This window comes from Lampetra planeri, chromosome 45 (assembly GCF_965212315.1).
Source record: "Lampetra planeri chromosome 45, kcLamPlan1.2.h2, whole genome shotgun sequence".
NCBI lineage: Eukaryota > Metazoa > Chordata > Hyperoartia > Petromyzontiformes > Petromyzontidae > Lampetra > Lampetra planeri.
This window is the reverse complement of record NC_136151.1, coordinates 9,289,780-9,309,353: the sequence shown is the minus strand read 5'-3', so window position 1 is coordinate 9,309,353 and position 19,574 is coordinate 9,289,780. Positions and strand designations below refer to the sequence as shown.

Sequence of the window (19,574 nt, the reverse complement as noted above, 5' to 3'; positions counted from 1 at the left end):
ATATAAGAGAGACATCCTGGATCAGCGTCTCTCTGAGCCACACAGCGAGCGATCCCAGCGAAGCCCATGGGTCACGACAAGCGCGACTCCCAGTGAGAGTGTGGATAGTGAGCTGCGCTGCTCCATCTGCCTGGGCACGTTCGTCTGCCCCTCCACGTTGAGCTGCAGCCACGCGTTCTGCCTGCGGTGCCTGGAGGCCGCCTGGGAGACGGCGAGCAGCTTCAGCTGCCCGCAGTGCCGAGCGGCGTTCCTTGTGCGACCCCAGCTGAGGAGGAACGTGGCCCTCGCCAACATGGTGGAGCGGCTCAGAGTTGGAGACGGGATGGCCACGGCCGTCGTGTGCGACAACTGCCGTGGCGGCCAGACCCCTGCAGTGAGGACCTGCCTGAGATGTGGTATATCCTTCTGTGCGACGCACTTGAGGCCTCACGTGGAGAATCCCAGGCTGAGAGACCACATCCTGGTGGCTCACATCGCGAACCTGGCGGAGCGACAGTGCCAGACGCACAGAAAGGAGCTGGAATTCTACTGCACAGTAGACAGCAGACTAGTCTGCTCAAATTGCACCATCGCAGGTGAACACACAGGACACAGGGTCCTGATGCTGCAGGAGGAGCAGGAGACACGGAAGGTGAGGCCCTCAGAGCGAGACACCACAACACGATCTGACCAAGCTGTCACCGGGCTGCACAACATGTCATGAAACAAACTTAGTTTTGCCTCACGTAGAGAATCCCAGGCTGAGAGATCACGTCGTGGTAGCTCCCATCGCGAACATGGCGGGGCGACAGTGCCAGCAGCACAGACAGAAGCTCATTCTTTACTGTGAACAAGACGAGAGCCCGGTCTGCACACTCTGCACCGATGCTCAGGAACATAGAGGGCATGAGGTCGTTCCAGTGGAAAATGCACAACAGACAAGACAGGTGAGATATACATTGATGATAATCCAATTTCCTGCTACTAGAGAGTCTGTATTTTATAATTTATATTTGCACATTATTAGGCAAGTCCTGCTGTGTCAGCATTGTGACAGCCAATCAAATAACTTTGGGCAACACTGATTTGAACGGATGGCAAAGCTGGGTGTTCCATGGTTTAGTCATAAGACAGAGCACTTTGTGGCATGGCTGGCAAAGATTTAAAATACACTTGGCGTGATAAGATTCGTACGCGGAGAGTACCAATGAGAGAAATTTAGAGTAACGCGAGATGCTTCACACGCGAGACGCCTCAAAAATGCATTGACCGTGGACTTACAAAGAGGCAAGCGGAAGGCCACTCCAGTGGGAGAGGCGAGGCCGTCAGGCACGGTTTGATCGTCGATTGGGGCAGATTTAGATTTGATTCTGTTACAAGAGTTCGTGTAAAAAAATGAAACACCGCCTCTAACATAGACGCCGCTCATTTGCATTGCGTGACAGAACGTTGGCATGCAAAGTGCTCTGTGGAGATATCGGGGGGGGGGGGGTGGTTATGGTTATCGGTTCCGCTAGATTCCATTGTTTGGCAAAACTGGAGAAGACCCGAGCGTGCAAGTGGGGCACCCCTTCAATGAACCTCGCTGTGATCCGACCACCTACCTGGGACAGGAATATTGTGCTGCCCACCGAAGACCACCTCGCAGACTGGGAGGTAGGACATTTCAAAAGCGCGATGATGATTATCTCTGGGCAATCCAGGAAACCTGCCTGCAAGGCTCCGGGCTGAAGACATGGGCCAGATGATGATGATGACAATGATGGGAGTCACCAAACACCGCGTATTTGTCTACCCCGTGAATAGGAGGCGTTCAGACGCGAGATGACGGGGAGAGAGGAGAAGAAGACTTTGCTTGAATCACGGACACAGCAGCTCAGGGGTGACTACAATCGCGTGCAGGTACAGAGATACACACAGATACACACACAGACACACACACACGTGAATATTCTCGAGAAATCCTCCTCCATTCGTTCTCAAAATTTACATCATATGCCTCTTCATACGGAGTCACGAGACCGTGGCCGTGTCGAAGTCCTTCTCGAAGTCGCATCGCGCTGTTGCGTTTTGTGTCGAGAGCGCTCCGTCGAATATCCCCACGTAGGAGTCTCTGCGTGGGACCAAGACGCGGATCTGCCGAGAGTTTGAGCGCCGGAGGGAGCAGCTGAGGCAGGAGAAGAGGGAGGCGCTGGAGCGCGTGGATGAGGAGGGCCGCTCCGCGCTGTCCCGCATCCAGGCGGCCATCGATCGCTACGAGAGCACAGCACGCGGCCTAGAGCGGGAGATCAACCAGCTGCTCGCCGCACTCGCCGTGCAGGACCCGCTCACATTCCTGCAGGTGGCACCACCTCCATTCACTCGCCGCGGTGGCTAGGAGATGTTAACTACCTCGCCTGCTATGCAGGAGAGCGTGGGTTCGACCCCGACCCTGGCGATGCCTGCAGTATACAGTCGACCCTTTTGCATCGCGGCTTTCCCCATTGCGGTTCCGATATATCGCGGGGTCGGCATAAGAAATTAAATGGGAATTTTTTGGGAGTTTTTCCGAGTTTTGAGAAAGCCGCAAAAGTTTAGTAACTGGAGGTCCTCGCTTCGCTCGTCAAAGGGACTAAGGTGACCAAACAAAACTACGCGGTTTTTCCAGATCGCAGGAGGCCTGCGCCCCTAACCCCCGTGATGTGGAAGGGTCGATTGTATTTAGAGTTTGCGTTTCTCTCTCTCTCCCCCCGTAGTCGCGTAGATTTTGTCTCCGGGTCCTCTGGTTTTTCCTCTCCACATTTAGAATCAACATCACGCGTTTAAAGAATTTCGCTGCTAATGCAAAAGTCCACGTGATAAGCCAATTCGTTGAGCTATCATTCGTGGCCAAGTCGCTTCTGAAAAATAGCGACATGGCCAAGTGTGCCTTATCTGGTAAAATACAAAGTTGAGTTTATTCAGAGTTCGAAACATGAGTTGTCGAACTTTTATTTAACCATTTGTTTAGGTGCTAGAGTAGACCTGCAGACAGTGGCTTTGTTGTTTGTTGGGGTCTTCCCGTGTCCAGTTAAACGAACCTTGTTTTTGATGAAAAAATAGGAATAGGCTTAACAGTACAAAGGCTGCAAGTATCAAAGAAGGAATATCTCTGGTTGAGAAGTGATGCCTTGCAATAGGTATCTGTTTGGTGTTTGAACATCTAAACATCTATTTTAATTCACAAAAAGGATAAAGCTTCTTCTTAATGTTTTCATAATTTCGATATTGGCATTTAGGTTCCATAGATAACCCTGTTTGTGCACCATTCTCCGTTTGTGGATATTTGTTAATTCCTTGATGTCAGGCTCCACTGTAAACAGGAGGTGACTATGTGGATGATGCGCATCTGTTTAGGATGTCATTGTTAACGTGAAATGCGGGTTTGTGTTTTTTCAGGATCCCCTGCATGAGAGTCTCAGGTTAGTACCAACCCAGACTCAAACTCGAGCTCTGTCTGCCACCTCGTGGACAAATCAGCGAACGGTCGTGATGTGAATCCTGATAAACGCAAATGTATGCAGTTGTAATCCCATATGGTCAATTGTATCCCATATAGACAGTCCTCGGGTTACGGACGTAATTTGTTCCTGAGACTCGTTCGTAAGTCGAACGGTTCGTAAGTTGTAAAACAGTAATGCACTGTATTTAAATGCCGACACGGTCAGTGTTATAAAATGTGTTACGGTTCAATAAAAATTAACCCGTAAAAACAAAGTTTTTCACTATAAATCCTTTATATGCGTGGCGGCGAGAGTCCTCTCGTCCTCTGGCTTGAGATGGCTGCCACCTATGGGTCAGATGATTGCCTGCCACCATTAAGCAATTGGTAATTAAATATAAAAAAAAATTCCTAAAAAGTGTAAAATTTAGGAAAAAAATTTTCACGAAAATAAATTGTCACGCACAACGAGTCTGTGTGCAAAATGTCAGCTCGATTGGATCACGGGAAGTGGGTTAAAAAACGACCGAAAGATTTGCACAGTCGTAAGCGCGCAAGCAAGTGAACTTAATATAAAGGATTTAAAAAATTAACCCGTAAAAACTAAGTTTTTCACTATAAATCCTTTATATGCGTGGCATCGGTTTTATTTTATTATTCATTTCTGTTTTTCTTGAGTAAGAGTTTCATTTTTATCACGTTGGTATTTTAAATTAAATATGAAATTATTTTTTTCCTAACAAGTGGAACATTTTGGAAACATTTTTTCACGAACATAAATTGTCACGCACAACGAGTCTGTGTGCAAAATGTCAGCTCGATTGGATCACGGGAAGTGGGTTAAAAAACGACCGAAAGATTTGCACGGTCGTAAGCGCGCAAGCAAGCAAGCAAGTGAACTTAATATAAAGGATTTAAAAAAGGAAGCATTGCTAAACTCATAATTAAGAAGAAATGTTCTACATTTTCATCTAACACTGTAAAATAGTCTGTATAGGAAATTAAACGTACAACAAATTAACATAAATAGAAAACAAATTCGATTACATTGATGCGAGCTTGTAGTCGGAAGCGGGCGGGGGGGGGGGCAATTAGTCACCACAACAAAATGGGCACGCGCGCATGCACACACAGACAAAGATCCCCCGTGTAGCCTTAACAGACTGGAGGGTCAAGTGCTGTTAGCGAGCACCTATGAAGGCCGATACGGCACACGAAGGGGTGGGTGGCCAGCACCACGCCCGACCGCCTTTGTCTCCCCAGTGCTAGCGATGTTTACTACACACCGCACCAGGTACTCATTTGAGGCTGGGTCGACCTAGGGGAGGCCCGAGACCGGTTCAGATCATCGTCACCAGTGTTGTCCGTGAGCGGAAATTGTACCTGGGTCGCCACTTTCATCGCGTAGCGCACTCTCCGCGATACCACCACTCCCTACAAACTCATAGTTTTACACACACGTCCGCACGCACACACACACGTAAACACTCACTCCAAGCGCGAGTCCGCCTCATTACATTGCGTGGAGGATCGCTCACCTGAAAAAAATAGTTCTGCGGTTCAGTTTGCAATTGCGAGTTCGCGTTTTAAGTCAATGTTATTTTTTGAAATATTTAATGGAATGTGGTTCATAAGTACGGGCTGTTTATAAGTCAAGGACTGCCTGTCTTGCCCGTGTGTAGAGAAACATTGCAGCCCTCATGAGACTCTGTGTGTGTCCTGTGCTGTGAGTGTAGAGAGACATGAACCCTCATGAGACTCTGTGTGTGTCCTGTGCTGTGAGTGTACAGACCTGGACCCTCATGAGACTCTGTGTGTGTCCTGTGCTGTGAGTGTAGAGACCTGGACCCTCATGAGACTCTGTGTGTTTCCTGTGGTGTGAGTGCAGGAGGAGCTCCATCTCCCAGGAGATTCAGGATGACCCAGCCCCCGTCTCCTGCAGTTTGAACCTCGCAAAAGTCATCTCAGTGGGCGGCGTTAGAACTAATCTTCTGTCTTTTCTCGGTACGTCCCTCTGCCACATCGATCTTCGTTAGACTCCATCACAGACTCCGGATTACCGATAAATCCCACCCATTTGGAGGTCATCCTTTTTTTTACCTCTGGCTTGAGAGCATTCATGGCAAGGGAGACCTGCGTACATGCAGGTCATGAAACGTCCACCGAGGTTCCGGGTGAAAGATTGTCAACAGCACGATGCGTCTCGCTCATCAAGAGGTGCAAACAACAACAACAGCAACGTAACAGTGCGTTTCTTGAGAGCAAACGGGCGATTTTGTAAGCTACGGACGAAGTACGTCCCAGTCCTGTCACCCTCATTCAAACGCTGACCATCACGCTTGGGTGCAGTGGGTGCACGGTTCGTTGAGGAAAGTGGCCGCTAGGTGAGAATTAAGATGAACGTGAGCCCAAATGATAAGTTACCTCGACTTAAAGCTTTCGTGACTGCAGGAATTCATATCCTTTTGGTCTTTCGGTAAAATCACGTAGATAGGTACAAATTAATAAAACTGATAAATATGTTTATTTTATATTTATTATTTTATATGTATTATTTAATTAATTTGTAGCTATCTACGTGACTTTACCGAAATACCCAAAGGATAAGTAACCTATTGCAGTTAGAACGCTCACTAGCGGACAAATTTGGGATTAAACTGTGAACATATAACGAAGTGCACGATGGAGACTGCATCTGTTTCATCGTCATCGCGATGGCAGCCTTCACAATCGGGACTTTAAAAAGTGTAACGGAATGTAAGTGATTTGGTCACAGAGTTCCACTGTAAGAATCCCCATTTACGGCCCTTTTACCAATCTATGACCGGATGAAGGCCTCCCACGGTGTGTCGAATATGAGGGTTTGCTTGACCACACCTCACGACGGTGGCCACTGAATATCTGTGTTGTCTGCGAATGGGTAGGACAGGCAGGGCCGGATTAAGGCGTGGGGGGCTTCAGGGGCTGCAGCCCAGGGGTCTCCGCCAGCTGGAAGGCCTCCAGTGATTAAATGAAAAGTTATTTCACTTGTGAATGCTGAATTTGATTTGTTAGCCTTGTAAAAAAATTACATTTTATTACTTTGTTTCCTTTGGAAAATATGTCTGGGGGCGGGTGGGGGCTCACAGTACCTCTAGCCCAGGGGCCTAGAAAATCTTAATCTGGCCCTGAGGACAGGGACCAGTTCTGATGTCTCTCGGCCCCGTTAGCCACAGCAGGGAATCAAACTGAGGTTGCACGGTTCACAGCGATACGAGTGAACAACTGCTGCTGGTGCACCAACTGTTCCAGCACGATATCACTCTCACTTAAGTCACAGCAGAGTGGCTCACCGCAGCGAGATTGTCCGCACATAGCCATCACCGTGCATCGCTACACGAGGTTCAGAGAGCCGGAGTAAGGCAGCTTTGGGATTCTTAGAGTACAATCACATCAGACGATGCAATCGCGGTCAAAATACTTCCCAGACTAAACACTCTCTCACACTCTTGTCACGTCACTCACTCACTCTCCCGCTGACTCTTACTACCCCACCTACTCACTCACCCACTCAATCACTCCCCCACTCATTCATCTGCTCACACTCTTACTACATCATCCGCTCACTCTCTCCCCCACTCATCCACAAAACCACTCACTCACTGACTCACCCACTCACTCGTACTCCCCCACTCACTTACTCACCCATCCATCCACCCACCCAACCACTCACTCACCCACCCACCCAATCATCGACTTACACTCTTACTCACCCACTCACTTACCCATCAATCCACGCAACCACTCACTCACGTACTCATAATACCTCACCCACTCACTCTCTCCCCCACACACCCACTCAATCACTCCCCCACTCACTCATCTGCTCACACATTTACTACATCATCCACTCACTTTCTCCCCCACTCGTCGAATCAACCACTCACTCACCCATACAAGTGTAGTGTAGTAACTCGGCGGGAGACGACTTCACGGGTAACACACTCTTTATTTTATCAAACTTGGTTACAGGTGACTAACACCTACTTTGTATCTCGGGTGACAAACCCCCACTTAGCTACTTGGCGACTAACGCCCACTGAGCTACTCGGATGACCAACATCCACTTAGCTCTCGGGTGACAAACACCCACTTAGCTACTTGGCGACTAACGCCCACTGAGCTACTCGGATGACCAACATCCACTTAGCTACTCGGCGACTAACGCCACTGGGCTACTCGGATGACCAACATCCACTTAGTACTCGGGTGACAACCACCCACTTAGCTACTTGGCGACTAACGCCCACTGAGCTACTCGGATGACCAACATCCACTTAGCTACTCGGCGACTAACGCCACTGAGCTACTCGGATGACCAACATCCACTTAGCTACTCGGCGACTAACGCCACTGAGCTACTCGGATGACCAACATCCACTTAGCTACGCGGCGGCTAAGTCTTCAGCTCCGTCTTCGGGTCTTCAACTGGGTAACTCTCCCCGAGTGCTCTCGCGCGTCCCCCTTTATACCCCACCTGCGGACGTCGCTGCGAGCACCCACTTATTCGACCTATCGCCGGGCGCTGGCTACGATCCTCTTTTCCCACATCTCATCGTGCCTCACCACTCACTCCGCGCCGCCTCGTCATCTGTCACTCCCGGCGCGGGCGTCCACACCACGCCCCCAACGCGTGCCCAACCCCGCACCCCGCGCCGCCCCGTGATCCATCACTGTCACAGTCGGCGCACGTCAATACCACCACTACATCACCCCCTACCACATAGCTCGCAGCCGCCCCGGCTGCTATAAAATTATACAAACCCCCCCTGTGTGCCCCGTAACACAACACAACAAGAAGAACAACAACTAAGCTAACAACACAACACGACGCGAACACTACCATCCGCAACCCTCAACCAATGCCACCGCGACAATAGAACAATATATACAAACCGGCGAGTGACAATAGCAATGTGTATGCAAAAAAAATAAATGGAAATTTTTTTTTTTTTTTTCTTTCGACTCGTGCAGTGTCCCCTTTTCTTCCGAGCGTCCCTACAACGGGACATTACCCCGGCAGAGGGGAACACCGGGCGAGCTCGGTGTAGAGCAAAAAACGTCTTCATGAAAATTGTTGAGACCTAGCCCGAGTCCGCCTTGCCGGTCCGTCGTACGGCACCAGACGCGGTTGAACGTCCGGTGGTGCCGGCGGTTCAGGAAGACACCGGCCAGGCATCGAGGACTCGTGCGTGCCCCGGGGTTCAGGCTCTCGACGGTCAGCAGCCGTCAAGCCCGAGGCACCTGGGGGTGGGTCAGGTGGAGACACGTGAGGATCAGCCTGCGACACCTCCCTCCCCGAGTCGACGGTCACATCACACGCCCGGTCGTCACGGCACAGAACGGGGTCACACGGTGCCGCATAGGGCTTCAGTCGGGAGGGGTGCACATACCAACGGCGTTTCCCCCATTTAATCTGTATACTCTGGGGTCGTGCAAGCCGCACAATTTCCACCGGTCCCCTCCAAGGTCTCAACAACTTGGGGGACGTAGCCAACGGTGCATGTGGACAATGCAGCCAGGCCTTATCGCCTGGTTTCCAATCATGCGTATGCACCCTCCGCTCATGCAATTTCTCGTTTGCAATTTGCCGCGACCGCGAATTCAACCTTGCCGCCTCGCGCGCTTCAGTCAATTTGGCGATATTAAATTTGATGTGGTCTGCCAATTTAGATTTTGCACGTGGCTGGGAAATCCCCAGTTGGACGTCCATGGCCGGATCGGCCTCCCGCCCATACATAAGAAAAAATGGGGAAAACCCCGTCGCCGCATGAGGGGCCATTCGATAGGCCGCGAGTACCCCCGGCACCTGTAAGTCCCAATCAACCTGATCGTCGCAGACCTGTTGGCACAACATAGACGTAATCGTCCTGTTCAGACGCTCAACCATCCCGTCAGTCTGCGGGTGGTAGGGGGAAGTACGCACTTTCTTTGTACCCAACAGGTCGCACACCTCGCGCAACAAAACGCTCGAAAAATTCTTCCCTTGATCCGTCAGCAAGCGTTCGGGGGCGCCTTTGTCCAACACATAACCCTGGACAAAGGCGTCCGCCACCGCCGCAGCCGACTGGTTGGCGAGCGGCCATGCCATAGGCCATCGGGTGAAGTATTCCACGCCAACCAGCAGGAACCTATTTCCCCTTGGTGTAACCGGAAAGGGCCCCAAGATGTCCAACGCTACCAATTCGTTTATACGCGAAACCTGAATGGATTGCAGCGGTGGATTAGCTGCCAATGGTGGCGGTTTCCTTTTTGCGCACCCTACGCATCCCTTAAGAATATTCGCCACGTCGTTACCCATCCCCGGCCAATAATAGTCTCGCTGGATTAGGGCGAGCGTTTTGTGAAACCCCAGATGCATGAGCCGTTCATGAGCTGCCAGAACAACCCTACCCCGCATAGCAACAGGCACAACGAGCACGTGACGCCGGGACATGTTGTCCCACCTCTTCAAAAGGCCCTGTCTGCACACCCAGGAACCGACCCGCGCCTCCCCTTCTTCGGGAGCGCCAACTTTCCGACGCAGCGTAAGTAGGGAGCTGTCAGACATCTGGAGGCGGCCCCACTCAATGAGGGGCAACGACAACAGCGAATCCCTCCCCGTGGGAGCGTCCTCTCCCGGGGTGTCGGTGGCGGCGAGCGCAACTCCCGGGGTGCCGGCGACCGGGGGTTTGCACCGCGCTGATCCCGACAAACATGTGCAGTCCGTGCACCGCGGCAACCGCGACAAGGCGTCCGCGTTTGAGTGCCGCAACCCCTTGCGGTAAATCGTCGTGAATTGGTAGTCTTGAAGGACCTCCAACCATCGGGACAATTGGCCCGATGGCTGTGCCACGCGCATAGCGTATTGTAGAGCCGCATGGTCCGTCCGGACCGTAAAATGACGGCCGTAAAGATACGGCCTGAATTGCTGTGTAAAAAACACAATGGCTAACAATTCACGACGAGTTACGCAATAGCGTTGTTCTGCGGGGGAAAGAACCCTACTACCGTAGGCGACCACCCGTTCAACCCCCCCTACCACCTGTGAGAGCACCCCCCCGATACCCGTATTGCTGGCATCCGTGGCGGCCAGTGCCGCGTTCCCCTGCCATTTGCAGACGACCCCCGGCTTGCGTTTGAGGACCTCGTACGCGTGAATGCTCGTGGCGATCGCCAGGGAGCAGATCTCCATCTCGTCTGCCACGTTGATGGGGACCCCCAACTCGTGGGCCAACACCAGCAGCTGCTCCGTCACCATGGCGTCCTTCCCCTCCTTATCCATGCGGGGAAAAGCTGCGTCCGCCAAGGCGAGCAGTGCCGTGCGGTAGGCTAGCGTCGTTTCCCCAGCCACCTTCCGCCGATCGTAGAACTGGTGGCGACACGTGGAGGGCGGCCCGAACACCTTCGCCATCAGGTGTAGTGCGGCCTGGAGCGTAGAGCGGGACGACCTTGCAGCAGATGTGAAGGCTGCAAGCGCGTCGTCGTCAAGCATCGCTGGCAACGCACGCAGGGCAGTGGTGTCGGACCACCCCGACATCTCCTGATGAGCGAGGAACCTTCGTTGGAAGGCTCCCCAGTCGCCCCCATCCGCCTTGAACGCCGACAGCGCGGGCAATCTTTGCTGGAGGACCCGATCGTCGTCGACGTCGGAGAGATTTTCCCGCACTCCGCTGGAGTTGTGTAAAATGTCGGCTCGGTTGTCAGGCGCAAAATGGAGGGCTCCGGCGCGCGCTGATGACGTGGGCTGCGCTGCGCGGAGGTGTCCGGCCACGTGGCGTCCGTCTTTCCCGCCAATCGGTGGCGGCCCCCCAAAAACGGCGGCAACTTCCAGACTTTTGGCGCGAAGCGCCTTTTGGCGGGAATCCTCCAACGTCGCTTCCTCCACGACCCCCGCAGCCGTTTTTCCGCTCGCCGGAACGGAGATGTCGGCCAAGACAGCGGCGGCGGCGAGTAGCAACTCCGCCAACCGGGAGTGCGCGTCCTGGAGGCTGGTGTCGGAGGCAAGCGGAGCGTCGGCCATCACCGCTAAGTGCCGCATCGGCGGCAACTCCTCGTCCTCTACTACCGAGGTCGGTGTCCCCGGTACGCCGTCGTCATCCCGACCTCGCTCGTGGGTACGGGTAGTCTTCCTTGTGTCCATACTTCTTGAAGACAGGTTTACTTCTGACGCCAGTTGTAGTGTAGTAACTCGGCGGGAGACGACTTCACGGGTAACACACTCTTTATTTTATCAAACTTGGTTACAGGTGACTAACACCTACTTTGTATCTCGGGTGACAAACCCCCACTTAGCTACTTGGCGACTAACGCCCACTGAGCTACTCGGATGACCAACATCCACTTAGCTCTCGGGTGACAAACACCCACTTAGCTACTTGGCGACTAACGCCCACTGAGCTACTCGGATGACCAACATCCACTTAGCTACTCGGCGACTAACGCCACTGGGCTACTCGGATGACCAACATCCACTTAGTACTCGGGTGACAACCACCCACTTAGCTACTTGGCGACTAACGCCCACTGAGCTACTCGGATGACCAACATCCACTTAGCTACTCGGCGACTAACGCCACTGAGCTACTCGGATGACCAACATCCACTTAGCTACTCGGCGACTAACGCCACTGAGCTACTCGGATGACCAACATCCACTTAGCTACGCGGCGGCTAAGTCTTCAGCTCCGTCTTCGGGTCTTCAACTGGGTAACTCTCCCCGAGTGCTCTCGCGCGTCCCCCTTTATACCCCACCTGCGGACGTCGCTGCGAGCACCCACTTATTCGACCTATCGCCGGGCGCTGGCTACGATCCTCTTTTCCCACATCTCATCGTGCCTCACCACTCACTCCGCGCCGCCTCGTCATCTGTCACTCCCGGCGCGGGCGTCCACACCACGCCCCCAACGCGTGCCCAACCCCGCACCCCGCGCCGCCCCGTGATCCATCACTGTCACAGTCGGCGCACGTCAATACCACCACTACACAAGCACTCACTCACCTACTAACCCAAAAACAAAAATCCACCGTATAGCCTTAACAGACTGTAGGGGCAAGTGCTGTTAGTGAGTAGCAGCACCTATGAAGGCCGGCACGGCACACGAAGGGGTGGGTGGCCAGCACCACGCCCGGCCGCCTTTGTCTCCCTAGTGGCGGCGTTAACTACACACCGCAACAGGTACTCATTTGAGGCTGAGTCGACCAAACGAAGCCCAGGACCGGTTCAGATGATCATCACCGGTGTTGGCCGTGAGCGGGAATCAAACTCGGGTCGCCGGGTTCGTAGCGCAGTGCGCCTATCGCTACGCTGAGGCTGATATCGTCGTCATCGTCATCATCGTTGTGTGGACATTTATAGCGGCAGCCGAGTACTCTGAACGCGCTTTTCTAAATCCGGAGTGTCAACACTCAACAGCAAAGGACCTGGAGATCTTCAGGCATCGAAATTAGTTTAATTAAAGTAAAAACTTTACACCGTTGCGACGGGGTGGACAGCAGAGGGCAGCGCAGCGTGATCCACTGTTGTACTGCACCTCTACGCTTCTATGTTCGCCATCCCCACCATCGCCAAGGCGCACCGACGAGAGCGGTGAAGTATGGTCAAGTAACCCCCCACAGGACGCGCACGGCGCGGGGAGGCGCTCATCCAGCAGTGGAGTGACACACAATGTCTGTGGTGGCTATTGTACAGGCGTCCTATTTGTAGAGAGACGCGATACTAACGAATAAAAGTATGTGTACACTAATACTAACAACTACTGTATGCATGTGACGTAAACGTGCTATGCAATGTGTTCCATATCACATACGGCGGTATGACCACAACACAACAGACAACACGAGCGTGTGTGTGTACACGCCACGTGTCTGTGTGTGCACACGCCACGTGTCTGTGTGTGTGTACACGCCACGTGTCTGTGTGTGTGTACACGCCACGTGTCTGTGTGTGTACACGCCACGTGTCTGTATGTGTGTGTGTACACGCCACGTGTCTGTGTGTGTGTACACGCCACGTGTCTGTGTGTGTGTGTGTACTCGCCACGTGCACTGCTCGTGCCGCTACTGCGCACGCGTCGCCGTGACCGCTGTGCGGGCGTCGTCGATGTCCTCACCACAGATGGACGCTCACCGACTCTGGACACAAACTCAGCCCACGACGGCCTCCAGATTTCCTCGGATCTCAGGACGGTGACGTGGAGCGATGTCCCCATGCGTCGCCCCAAACACCCACAGCGCTTTGATGGTTGGCGACAAGCCCTGTGCGCTGAGAGCTTCTCGTCGGGTCAGCACTACTGGGAGGTGGACGTGGGGAGCGTGAGGTGCTGTCGGGTTGGAGTCGCGTACGGGACGATCCCACGGAGAGGGGATGGTGTTGAGTGCCGCCTGGGAGGGAGCGACGTCTCCTGGTGTCTACGTAAATATGGCGACATCTTCTCAGCGCTGCATGGCGGGGTAGTGACATCACTGTCGGTGCCGGAGCCTCCGCGGAGAGTCGGGGTCCACCTGGACTGGGACGCGGTGCTGCTGTCGTTTTACAACGCAGACTCCATGGCGCTGTTGCACTCATTTCATGCAACTTTCTCTCAGCCCTTACACCCTGGGCTGGGAGTGGGGCTGGGAGTGGGGCTGGGAGTGGGGCTGGGAGTGGGGCTGCGAGTGGGGCTGCGAGTGGGGCTGCGAGTGGGGTGGTTCGGGGTTTTGGAGCTTGTGATGTCGTACTATAAAGTTTGTGACTCAGTGAAGATCGTGGATCTGAGTGGTGCGTCCTGAGAGAGGTGAACGCGAACAGCGCAGAGGGCAGACGCCACGACGCACGTCGCTCGCCACCCTCGTCACCGTCACTCGACTGGCTGGTGGTTGTCCATCAGAACGGGGGGGAGGGGGGTCTGAGCGTAAACAATCATCACAACCTTTTTAGGGGGGAGGGGGGGTTGATAAAATAAGTACTGCTCTGTGTGTGTGTGAAGCCAACGTGGATGTATTCACCCTGCCAGAGGAGTGTGACTGTAGTGTAGAGGTGCAGTGATTATCAATGGTGAACTGGGATGTGTTTATACACTGGGGTGTAATTGATAGTGGTGCAGTGATTAGCAATGGTAAACTGGGATGTCTTTATACATTCGTGGTGTCATGGGTTGTGGGAGATATACAACAATAATAATATTAATTTTTAAAAGTATAAATGTACGACAGTGGCATCGTAACACTTGTATCGTCGATTCTACAATAAATAGAGAACACAAACAACAGCAATGCAGTTGTGCGATTTGATTTGCGATAAAAAATATTTAAGTCAATCTGCAGTTCAATATTCACTGCGTAATAGACTTAAAACTTGTGATGGAGCATTACCACGTGATATCATCAAAATATGAATTGCTCGAAATATTGGAATGCAAGTGTAGAGGTATTATTGTGCACTCCCATTACTGTCAGCTGGTAGTATCCCACATGTGTCAATAGGGGGCAGAAGAGTGACTTAGCCCAGTGTCCAGGGACTATGGCCGAAAGGGCCAACGGTAACCCCTATGGGATAGCGCATCCAGGGACGAAGACCCCAGCCCCCAGTAGGGGGTTGGAGGATGATGTCACCCTCCCAAGACCTGGTGGAAGGTTCTGGAAGGAAAGCGTGGCCGGGGCGGAGCAAGCCACGGACTTGTATAAAAACCCGGACCTCCGAACGGTCCTGGCAGTCGTCGTCTATCCGAAGATCAAGAGCCTCCTGAAGAGAAGAGCCCAATGGGCAGAGGCGTACCCCTGGCAAGGGTAGGCTCCAGCTTATATACCAGTGAAGACCCAGCTTCACTCAAGAAGAGTTAGAATAGCCAGTGTGAGGCGTATTCATTCTGGCGGAACGACCTCCATAGTTATCAGGTGTGAGGGGTCGTTACCCCTCTGTGTTAAGCGGTTACTGTTAAATAAATCACGTGTTGCCTCAGAAAGAGACTCCTCTAGTTATTGACCCACTACACAAGGATGATAACTTAAAAGATATGAATTGCTTCCAACACGTATTTATTCAAATGTTTCAATTGAAATAGAACAATGGAATATAGACCAATTGTTAAGTTAAATAAATAGTTATAATAATACAACGTAAACAATTACAATAATGTTTTTACCTACGTGACTTTACCGAAAAAACCTAAGAATATGAATCATTGCAGTCACGAAAGCTTCAAATCTAGAAGTAATAGGACTTTTCAATTCGCAAAAGATCACAGCGTTTGCGATTTGCTAATCGCATTTTGTCAAATTGCGATTTCGATTTTAAATCGATTCATCGTTAAGCCCTACTGTGAACGCAAAGAGCCTCACAGCTCATCGGATTCCTCCTGCACTACAAACTTCAGATTCTGAGAAGGGAGGGGGGTTGGTGGGTCACGCACTGACGCTGCCGTGAACTCCCCGCGAGGGCGAGTCGACGAGGAGCCACGTGGCCCTGGTGCTCGCCAGGAGAAGGCGGTAGAGCAGCAACAACAACCACCATCATTACAACAACCACCACAACAACAGCCACCATCATCACAACAACAATTACCATCATCACAACAACCACAACAACCACCACCATCACAACAACAATAACCACTATCATCACAACCACCATCACAACAAGAACCACCACAACAACAACCACCACAACAACAACCACCATAATCACAGCAACAAACACTACAACAATAACCAGCACAACAACAACCACCACCATCATCTAACAACCACCATCATTACAACAACATCAACCACCGCAACAACAACCACCATCACAAAAACAACAACAACCACCACCATCACAACAACAACCACCACAATAGCAACCACCATCATAATCACCACACAACAACAACCACCACATCAATAACCACCACGATTATCACAACAACAATAACAACCACCATCACAACAGCAACAACAACCAGACCCCGCGGCAGATCGCACTGCCTGTCTGGCCTGGGACCCACTGCGCCTCACTGAGCCGTCTCTGCCGCCGCTGCCATTGCCACCGCGGAGTGCGCCGTGGTCATCGCGGGGAATGCCACCCAACCACCCCCCCACCCTCCATTTCGCTCGCAGTTGGCAAGTGGCAACCTTGCGGCAGAAGGAAGCTTTTCAACAGCAGTGCCGCGTTTTTTGTCCGACTGTAAGCGAAAGCGGACGAGTCCAGAGGCCGCGCGCGTCCCGTGGAATTCTGGTCGGGTTTTCCCACGGGTCCAACTCGGGCGTCGAGTCGAAGGCATCCGCTATCTGCTGCGAACAACACGCAGAGCCCAGAAGAGCGCCCCGGGTTCAAGCAACGCGTTTATAGTGCCGGTATTTAGACGATTCGGCTGCCGTTCAGTGGAATTCAGGTCGGGTTTTCCCATATCCCATACAGGGCCGGATTAAGATTTTGTAGGCCCCCTGGGCTACAGGTGTAGAGGAGTATTGTGAGTAACCAATGAGGGGTGCGAGCGGGTTGAGAGTCAGGGATGACGTAACGTCACGGGTTACGTAAGGGGCTTTCGGGAAATCACTTTCGGGAACGTGGGCGGTGCCGAGCTGGGGGGGAGGAGCCGCCCAAGGGGTTCTTAAGGGGGACCCCGTGACGGGGGCGAGGTCGTCGTTGGGGGACAGGGTAAGGAGCGGCTGTAGTCAGGGTCCCTCTCCTCGTCGCTGAGCGGTGTTGGCTGATCCCTCGCTCTGGTCAGACGAGCGAGAGAGCCAAAGGGATGGCTGAGGGTAGGGTCCAAAGAGTATTCGGTGTCCGGGTGAAGGATCGAGATAGAGTGCACCTACACTGGTGTGAGTGTTGAATGCCGAGTGAGAGTGGTTTAATAAACGGCAACAGCCCTTATAGTACTGCACAACACAGGTACGCCTAGTCTCACATGGTGTTGGACCATGTGAGACTAGGCGCTAAAGAAAGCTGTCTCGGGTGTGGACCAATCAATTTTAAGGACAGTGCATACATTATCAGAGTTATGTTTTTTGTTTGCATTCCGACTGCAGGTATTGTGGTCAATGCAAACATGACTCCTTGTAAAAAAAAGGGGGTCAGTTTTGTTGCCAGATAAAAGGGTAAAAAACCAATTATCATTTTTCTACTGGCAAAGGAGGTTCCAATGGTGTAAACACAGGTACGGTGAGGCCCCCCCAGTAATATTTTCAAAAGGAAAACAAAGTTAAAGAAAAATCAAATGTATTTTTTTACAAGGGTTAACGACAAAAACAATTCAGCGTTCACAAATGAAATCACTTTTCACTTCATCTCTGGAGGCCCTTCAGCTTGCGGAGGTCCCCTGGGCTTGCAGCCCCTAAAGCCCCACACTCCTTAATCCGGCCCTAATGCCATATCGTAAAGACTTCAACATTCACGCGTCGCACCACGCATCTCTCGGACTGCTCCCACGCACGAAACGAGTTGTGCTCTTCCTGCCTCGAGTATGAGCGGAGATCCTGGACGGCTCTGGGGCTGGGCCAGGCGTTTCAACAAGGCACTGGAAGAAATGAAAATGAATACATAACGAAGAGAGAAAAAATTTAAATTGGCAACCAATCACATAATGTAGAGTATATTACGAAAGTATATATTTAAATACTTAACTAAAGTAAGGATTATGATTAAAGAAAATATTTGCAAGCAAGGGATAAAAACGCAACTGTTACGTAAACGAAAGCCTCACGTGTTAAACTCGTAAAATAGATTCCCCGAGAAACATCACATTTCAAGTTACAGCGAGAATTACAACGATCACGATATTGCGCCGAGTAAAATAATGCCACGTCCATACATCACCAAACCCGGTGTGTAAAGTCCTCCGATTGTTTACGCCGTGGAGGCTTGGCGGAATTCACTTGAAATGGAGCGATTCGAGGTGCCTGAGTGACGGAAGTGACTGCAAGTCAAGTCTGGCAGAGCGAGAGACTGTACCGTGAGAAGTGGTGATGGCTTGGAGAAGTCTTCACCCAGCAGTGCAACGTTTGCTGCTGTTGCTGATGTTGATGATTCTGTAAACCTCCGATTAGCCACGGTTGGCTACGTACGGTGCGAAAGAAGTTCACCATACATACACACATACATACATAATGCCCATAGACGAAAACTACCCATATAGATTCAACACTGCCCATATAGATTCAACACCGCCCAAAGATCAAAACTACTCATATAGATTCAACACTGTCCATAGACTAACACTAATCATATAGATTCAATATTGCCCATAGACTAACACTACCCATATAGATTCAATATTGCCCATAGACTAACACTACCCATATAGATTCAACACTGCCCATAGACTAACACTACTCATATAGATTCAACACTACCCATAGACTAACATTAATATAGATTGAACAATTCCCATAGACTAACACTACCCATAGAGATTCAACACTGCCCATAGACTAACACTCCCCATATAGATTCAACACTGCCCATAGACTAACACTACCCATATAGATTAATCACTGCCCATAGACTCAACACTGCCACGGTTCACTACGCGCGGTGCGAAAGAAGTTCAACGTACCCAACAAACATTCCGAGTTTCGCTCCTGCTCAAACACCCAGGGGGCTATCAAACCCTCTTTTTCCAGGGCCCCGCTATTCCGACCGGCCCATTTAAAACTCTGTACAAAGTGGCCCACCTGGTCTCGAGCTCCCCCAAACTCCTTTTCCCGAAAGATTACGTCTGAAATGCTCCTTGCTCGCCCATTGCGCTAGGAGTGTGCTGTGCCACTGCTGCTATGAAGAGGGGGGGAGGGGTTTAACTCATGATCCTTCCAGTTGACCAGTTACAGTCTTCCTGGCTTAGATGACGATGATGTAAAAGGTCTACGAGCAGGGTGCGTTGATGTCTCGTTCCATGCCACGTTTCAGATCCTCCCCCAAGGGGGTCTCTTCTGCCGACGTAGGGGAGGAGGAGGAGGGGTTTTGTGCTATATGTGGATCGTTAAGGATTTCGCAACATCTGTGGGCACAGCCAGAAAGGGATGAGGGCACGATGAGTTTGCACCGTGCCCGGAAGGAGACACCTTGGGGCAGTCCAGTTACACCTGCAGGGGATTCCCACTCTTCTCGTCACTCGGCAACGTGTACGCTCCGTGCATGATTTTTTTCGTGTCAAAC

General features: G+C 51.7%; 1 protein-coding gene across 1 annotated transcript; it reads left to right on the top strand.

The window, feature by feature from the left end:
* The first annotated feature begins 1 nt into the window (after position 1).
* Positions 2-14,706, top strand: LOC144733157 (E3 ubiquitin-protein ligase TRIM58-like). The gene is made up of 8 exons (XM_078614940.1): positions 2-595; positions 891-926; positions 1,786-1,881; positions 2,087-2,320; positions 3,397-3,419; positions 5,328-5,443; positions 13,575-14,065; positions 14,162-14,706. The coding sequence occupies exons 1-8, from the start codon at positions 293-295 to the stop codon at positions 14,225-14,227; spliced, it is 1,365 nt and encodes a 454-aa protein (XP_078471066.1). The 5' UTR covers positions 2-292; the 3' UTR covers positions 14,228-14,706.
* The last annotated feature ends 4,868 nt before the right edge of the window (positions 14,707-19,574 follow it).

What these genes read in the sequence shown, in the direction of transcription:
- LOC144733157 (XM_078614940.1), top strand. Translation starts at nt 293, where the DNA reads ATGGTGGAGCGGCTCAGAGTTGGAGACGGGATGGCCACGGCCGTCGTG. An exon ending in GTGACTACAATCGCGTGCAG is followed by an intron (nt 1,882 to 2,086) that starts GTACAGAGATAC and finishes ATCCCCACGTAG; the next exon opens with GAGTCTCTGCGTGGGACCAA. An exon ending in TAATCTTCTGTCTTTTCTCG is followed by an intron (nt 5,444 to 13,574) that starts GTACGTCCCTCT and finishes TCCTCACCACAG; the next exon opens with ATGGACGCTCACCGACTCTG.